A 7945-nucleotide genomic window follows, 5' to 3' on the forward strand; every position below is an offset into this window, starting at 1 on the left:
GTATTTACCTTTAGTAAGACATGAAGATAGAATAGGAAGTTACAGTTGGGGATCCGCTTGTATGGCTTATCTTTATATCTCTTTGTGTAAAAATGCACACAAAGACACATCTACATTTTCTGGATGTGCTGCTTTGCTTCAAGCATGGGGTTGGTCCAGACTACCGTCCCTAGCGCCCGTCAATAACAACTCATTCACATTCCCGTATGCACAAAAGTAAGTTCTTAAAAATGGACTATATTTAATTACTTTACCGATTGTTATCTTTAAATAATATTTTTACTTTTATGGTGCAGATGGTCGACACGTGGTATGAGTTATAACAGATGTCCTAGGCATTGTATTACCCAGTATTGCAATCTCTTGGATCACTTTCGCCCGACAGATGTATGGCCATTAACCTAATTATTTCGTAATAATTTGTTAATTTCTTCTACCAAATTTATAATCTAATATATGTTCACATTTCAGTTCATTTGGCGTCCATATCTAAATTTGGATCATGACCATGAAATCAACGAACAAGACGCAACCGTTTGGACTACATGCACACCGATCATAAGATTCACCATTGTGGAGTTGCACAATAATGATCGTGTTAAATTGCAGTTCGGTATGCTTCAACACATCCCAGATCCTCCGACAAACCTAGGAGAATGGCATATACGCAAAGTTAACGACCAATGGAACTTTAACCCATGGCAAAGCTTCGCTAGATCTGAGTGTCGCAAATGGAATCACCGCCAATACCATGTTTTAACAGACGTTGTGATGCCAACTGAAGAAAAACCAAGTCGTAATTATATGGATTGGTACATATTGGTTGGATTTAAGTTCATTTCTGAGGATATGTACTTATACGACCCACGCCAGGCAACTTACACACCAGAAGGCTCAACATCTAACCTCCAACAACATTGTCAGACCGGCTACTCACAACCCCCTATCCATCAAAATTTCCGATCGACAACACACAAACATACAACCCTAACATGCCATACACCTAACCACAATACCAATAGCATACCTCATACCACCACCATCAACTAGATCATCATCAAGAGACCCAACATCGATATGCACCCAACACATCATCCTACCATAGCCGCCTTAGTCAAAACACTTAACGATCATTTAACATCAACCGTCCCTCCTCCTACCATAGCCAAGAAGCCCAAACATCTCAAAACCAAAACCTTCAACAACCACATGTCTACCAAACACCACATCAATCATTTCAACCTTTCCTCGACGCATCATTCACACCAATATCTCCCTTCAATCGTCTTGGTCACCCTTCAACAACTCAAACACAATCCAACTATTCTAGCATGGGTCATGAACTCAACTATGTCGGTACCCCTTCGATGCATACACAAGATTACAATGATTAGTCTGACTATCTCAGGCAATCTCCTGCAGTTGGTGGTGATGTTCCTGGGTCCTCAGATACTCAAACACATGGGGTGATTCATCAACGTGGGTTAGGACCACAAGTTCGGGTAGCTAGGGGATGTGGGACCGGAGGTCGGTTAAGTGATCCCGATCATCGACATTAGTATTTTTTGTGTAAACAGGTATTAATATTAATATGAATTTTTCTGATTTCGACTATATCTATCATGTACAATGTTTTTCAATAAATATTACGAAACACACACAAGTGTCAGACCAATTGACGTCTCCTTTAAAACTTAACACATATGCGTCAATTGGATTGACAACACAAGGTGGCCTAATCAATCTAATTGGCGTCTCATCTCTAAGTTTAAAAGGAGACACCAATTCATCTGACGCCTCCTCTTCAAAGTGGGATAGATTGAGAAAATTTTTTGAAAACAAAATTATTTTAGATTTTTTTTTTAAAAAACCAGAATATTTGGATAAAAAAATCAATTTTCAAATCCTAAAACATTTTTTTTAATCTTGACCTGTCTCTAAAGTAACAATTTCCTAGAATGAATAAGTTTTGAAAAAAATGTGAAGATAATTTGGTAATGAAAGAGTAATTTTGAAAATAAGTACACAGTTTAGAATATTTGACCAAATCAAGATTAATTTGGTGGTATTTTTTTATCTTATGATTCATGAAACCATTCTGATACGTGTGACAAACAGATTCTCTTTCGCCCGTGAACCTCACCTTGGAGGATGTAGATACGTAGTTAGATTTACACCAACAGATTTCAAAAACAACATTTCAAGTATGTAACATCTTGAGTTTCCCCATAAAACAAATCTCTTCAATTTTCAATCTTTGATAGCTCCACAAACAAATCCAAAAAAAATAAAAATAAAAATAATGTCAAACACTACCCACCACACCAACAGAACCCACGAAATACTACTTTTCCATTCTATACATATATGACCCACAAGAGCACACAACTCTCATTCAACTTCATTCTCTTTCTCTTCAACTTCTACACTCCAAAAAACCCAAAATGGGTTTCAGGGTCATTACTCTGTTTCTTCTATTCTCTCTGTTTTGTTATGTTCTGTTTTGTGAAGCAGAGTTCCACAATGTAAGTGGCATAAGTGGGAAAAAACAAAGTGGGTGCAATTTGTTCATAGGAAATTGGGTTGTTGACTCTTCTTATCCTTTATATGACTCTTCAACTTGTCCCTTCATTGATCCTGAGTTTAATTGTCAAAAGTATGGAAGACCGGACAAACAATACCTCAAATTCTCTTGGAAACCTGATTCATGTTCCTTACCAAGGTATATTCAAATCTCATACACCTTCTAATCACTATTAACTCGATTAACCCTCGTTCTATTTATAAGAAAAATTGTTTTTTAGCTTATGTATCAGGATAAAATATAATGTATTAGTTATTGAATAAATCTAAAAAACAAATATTCTTTTTAAGATTTATTGAATAATTGATATATGTCACCTATCTATCGATATATTATTATTGAATAATAAATTTAAAAATATAATATTTGTTTACAAGAGTGACCAAAGAAGTATAAAATGACATGTCTCGTTTTATTAATGTTTTTAGGAGATTAAAATAGTTTGAGAATCAAGATTAAAAATAGTTCAACAACCACCTTTTATAAAAGAAAATGAGAGTTTTTCATATCTCAATGAGACAATATTTCCAAGTTGTAGTGACTAAAATTTGAGGTTGACTAAAATAATTAATAATTTTTTTTTATTGATGAATATATTTTTTTTGTGAGTGTAGGTTTGACGGGGAAGATTTTCTGAACAAGTGGAAGGGAAAGAAGATAATGTTTGTGGGTGACTCACTGAGTTTGAACATGTGGGAATCGCTGTCGTGTATGATTCATGCGTCGGTGAAAAATGCAAAGACAAGCTTTGTGAGGAGAGAAGCACTGTCTTCGGTGACATTTCAGGTTTGTTCTTTTACATTATTTTAATGTTTTTGTCTTGTTTCTAATTTGGTGTTTTATTCAGCGGTGTTCAGTGAATCCAATCCTTTTACCTTTATGTTCATTTTCATTTCCTTGTTTGTTTCTCACTATGTTGTCTTTTCATATGCTTCTTGCGTTGGTTCTTCCAATAATAGTTAGTGGATCTGATTATCATAATTATGTTAGTGGATCTGATTATCATAATTAGTTATTTAGTGGATTTAATTACTTGTTATCCACTTCAAAACTACATGATGGGTTTGAGAAAAACTATTTTGAATTAAAATTTATAATTAAATTAAATATTTTTTCATAAAATCATTTTAAAATTAATCAATATATTTTTTGAATAAGTGAGAGAAATAGTCATCTAGAAGTCAATTTTATAAAATTGAATTAAACTTAATTCAACTAAATTTTTTAAACCATGTATTCAAGATCCCTTTGTCCATTTATCATCATGATTTTTTTACCAGACTACCAATAATTTATTTGTAAATAAATATTCATTTTTAAAAATATTACATTCTCCGTTCAAAAATGGGTGTCATTTAAAATTTTGCACACAAATTAAAGAATGTAATAATGTTGTCATAAAATATTTCATTTTTATTAAATTAATCTTATAAATATATTAAAGTTAATGTACACAATAATAATTAAAAAATATAATAATAATTTTTATATTAGAAAATGAAAATAACATTCATTTTAAAATAAATTTTATTTGCTAATATATATATATATATATATATATATATATATATATATATATATATATATATATATATATTTATTTATTTATTTATTTATTTAAAAAAAGGAGAGAGTAAAAAACATTTAAATTCAATTCAATGGACCTAGTAGTTGACCTATTGTCTAGATTTTCAAATTGATGAACCGTAAAGTGTAGCTGAAATTATGTAGTAAACTTAGCCCACAAAGCTAAGATGCTAGTGACTGATAATGCTATAAATATATTCCTTCCGTTTCAAAATGAATATCGATTAAAAAAATTGTATTTGGAGAAATATGACATTGCTCTTTTACTAAATTAAGTTTATTAATATATTGAAAATAGTATACAGAATTAAGTTTATTAATATATTCAAAATGATTATTGTTTAAAATTTTTGCACACGGAAAAGTTAAACATTGCACTTTTATGAGACACTTTTTTATTTTAAATGAATCATTTATTATGGAAAAGAGGGAGTACTAGGTGAAAACAATACAATTTGGAGTTGTTAAAACTTTAATTTAGTAGAAAATTCTGATTATGAAAGAAATTGACAGGCTGTGAGTGAGACCATGCCAACCTGTGATTACAAGTTGAGGGAAGATCTCTCTATTATTATTATTATTATTGCTGTTCATTATTTTCATTACTCAATAATCAATATCAATCACAGAACATGAAATTGTACTTTACATTCTTGTATATTTTTATTTATTGCTGTTCTTTTATGACCATAGTAAGAAATAATAAAGGAATTGATATATTATTTATAGCATAACAGAACATTGTTGTAGATTTAAATTATTCCTATTTTTGAAGTGAATGTTTTATTTTATGCATACAGTTTTACAAATACATGTTTCTACTTTTGAAAATGCTGTTTTTGTGTTGAAATACTTTAACCACTTTTAATACTATTCTATAGTTTGTTAAAGTGGAAGGAATGATACAAGGTTGAATCATTTCTTGCTTTTTCTAGAAACATAGCAAGAACAAGATTTGTATTAAAGATTAAGATAATTGATGGTCTCTTTGATATAAAGTAGAAGATAAAGAATAAACTAATTGATAACGGATTGATTTGTAGATAGGGGATAATGTTAGCATGTGTTTGGTATATTAAAATATCACGGTTACACCTAGCTTCAAGAAATTGCGACTAGAGATAATAGGTTCGAACTCAGTCTTGAGCGCATAATCATGTCAAATTCTCTTGAGTGAGAGTTTTATTACCCATTATGATTCTCCCTGAATATAAAAATTAGTATATGCAGTTGCGCGCAGAGGATAAACCGTTTATATAGAAGAAAAAAATATAGTGTTGAGAGTTCTTCCTCAAACAACATATAATCTGAGCATATATTTTATAACTGGGGACAATTCTCATAAGTCGGTTTATAAGATTGAGTCAAGTCCAACCACAACTCTAAAACATTGTTTTTGATGACTAAATGTGTATTCGACCAATCTAAGATGATATGAAACATAATTGTTTTGCATAATGTTGTGTGGCTTTCCTTGTGATGCAATTTATTCTCAATCATTAAAAAATGATAACGGTTGGTGAGTTTATGTAGGACTATGGAGTAACTATCCAGCTATACCGCACACCTTATTTGGTGGACATAATACGAGAAAACGTTGGTCGAGTGCTTACATTGGACTCCATTGTCGCTGGAGATTCATGGAAAGGTAATGACATGTTAATATTCAACTCATGGCATTGGTGGACCCACAAAGGAAAATCACAAGGGTATGCTTTTTCTACAATCATAATCCTTTCTAGTTATAGTACAACACAACACACACACTCACACCTAACGGTATGTTTGGTTGCTAATTAAGTTCTTGTTGATTATGATGTTCAGATGGGATTATATAAGAGATGGACCTAATCTGGTCACAAACATGGACCGTTTAGAAGCATACCATAAAGGGTTGAACACTTGGGCTAGATGGGTTGATCTTAATGTTGATTCCTCCAAAACTAAAGTCTTCTTTCAAGGCATTTCCCCTACTCATTATATGTAAGTAACTTCTCCTACCCTCATACTATTAAGTATTTTTCTTTTGAAAATTCGATATTCAGAGACAGACAAATTTAGGGACTGATTCCACTCTCTACTATTGGAAGAATCAAATAAAGACAAACCATAGTTTTATATAGATCGACCTATCATAGGAGTTCTTAATTTCAGTAGACTGGATGGTTCTTTGAAGATGTGGAAGATGGACTATTGAAAATGATATAAAATTTATTACGGTTAAATAGGGTGTTATAAAATATATTTCATGTTTAAATCGTAGTTAAACATGACATCTATTTATTTTGTCATAGTTAAACTGCAGTAAATATACATACAACCTCTAAAAATTTGATACAGTGAGCGGAATTTGTACCTGGGATTTTGATAGAATTATTATTTATGTAATCTATTATTAAGTGAATGTAATTTATGATTTTTTTGGCTTGAATTTGAATAGGGGCAAGGAGTGGAATCAACCAAAAAAAACTTGTAGTGGACAACTTGAACCATTAACAGGATCAACATATCCAGCAGGTCTACCTCCACCATGTAACATATTGAACAATGTGTTAAAGAGTATGCAAACTCAAGTTTATCTTCTTGATATTACACTTCTCTCACAATTGAGAAAAGATGCACACCCTTCTTCCTATAGTGGCGATCACGCCGGCAACGATTGCAGCCATTGGTGCTTACCAGGATTACCTGATACTTGGAACCAGCTCTTATATGCAGCTCTCTCCTAAAGTGTTTTCAGAAAATTCTTCATTACTTGGGAAATATAGTTACTAAGGTATGAAAAATCAAGTGTAAAATTATAGGATTCTTGAATAATTTACTAAAATAAGTTCTATCAGAGTGATGGAATTTGTTGAATATAAAGAAAAGTATTTTAAAGGAGGATAAGTTTTGTAACTTTATTGAATCAATGATTATATAATACTTTATTATTGATTGGTGCACAGATCATGTAAAATATTCCATAACTGTAACAGCTGCAAGGTTGATTCTATTAGTGAAATATTTTGTTGTCCTTTAGAGAAACAAAATGGTATTTTCAGTTTTTGTGTGTGCAATAAAAAAAAGTTTAACTATATATACTTGAGAAGAGAAACTAATCATATATGCTACTTGATAAATATTTTGGAGGTATTAAAAGATTAAAGGAGGTTTTTCAAATCCTAGAAAAAGATGAGATTGCATTTGTTAGAACAAATGTTTGCTTGCACTACAAGAAATGAAAGGTTGATGGAAGTATGAGATAAAAGATGAGAGAACAAGAGTTAATTGTACTCAAAATGATTGAATCGTCATCTAGAGTTTATATACATTATTTATAGATTAGATCTCTAAACTAACTAACTAGCTTCCATAATTAGTAACCACTCACAAAGTTAGTTATAACATCTAATAACTTACTTAACTAACTTTTAGAGTTGAATTAATTATCAACATGCTCTCTGAATTCAATCTTATATTAATCATTTGATTTGAAACACACTTATACATTCCTTAAAGTAAAAAAAAAAATATTGTCAGTCTTCAAACCCTTGATTAACACATCTGCAAGTTATACAAAAGTAGGACATTGTACAATCGCTAATCTTCTTTTATTAACTCGCTCCCTCAAGAAATAGAATCTAGCCTTAACATGTTTTCTCATACCATGCAAAACTACGCCCTTTCTTAGACTAATAATTGACTTGTTATCTATTTGTAGCTTGATTAGCTTTTTAACCTTAATTTTCAGCTCCTTCAAAACTGATTCTATCTATATGGTCTGACATGCAG

The 7945-nt window shown here is 31.3% G+C and overlaps 1 protein-coding gene across 1 annotated transcript; it reads left to right on the top strand.

Annotated features, from left to right (window-relative positions):
* Nucleotides 1-2108: 2108 nt before the first annotated feature.
* LOC127081036 (protein trichome birefringence-like 38) lies at nt 2109-7203 on the top strand. Its single transcript, XM_051021329.1, has 5 exons — nt 2109-2722; nt 3199-3370; nt 5705-5880; nt 5996-6154; nt 6612-7203. Exons 1-5 carry the CDS (start codon nt 2445-2447, stop codon nt 6898-6900), a joined length of 1074 nt encoding a protein of 357 aa, XP_050877286.1. The 5' UTR covers nt 2109-2444; the 3' UTR covers nt 6901-7203.
* Nucleotides 7204-7945: the final 742 nt, after the last annotated feature.

Source organism: Lathyrus oleraceus, chromosome 1 (assembly GCF_024323335.1).
Source record: "Lathyrus oleraceus cultivar Zhongwan6 chromosome 1, CAAS_Psat_ZW6_1.0, whole genome shotgun sequence".
NCBI classification, from domain to species: Eukaryota; Viridiplantae; Streptophyta; class Magnoliopsida; order Fabales; family Fabaceae; genus Lathyrus; species Lathyrus oleraceus.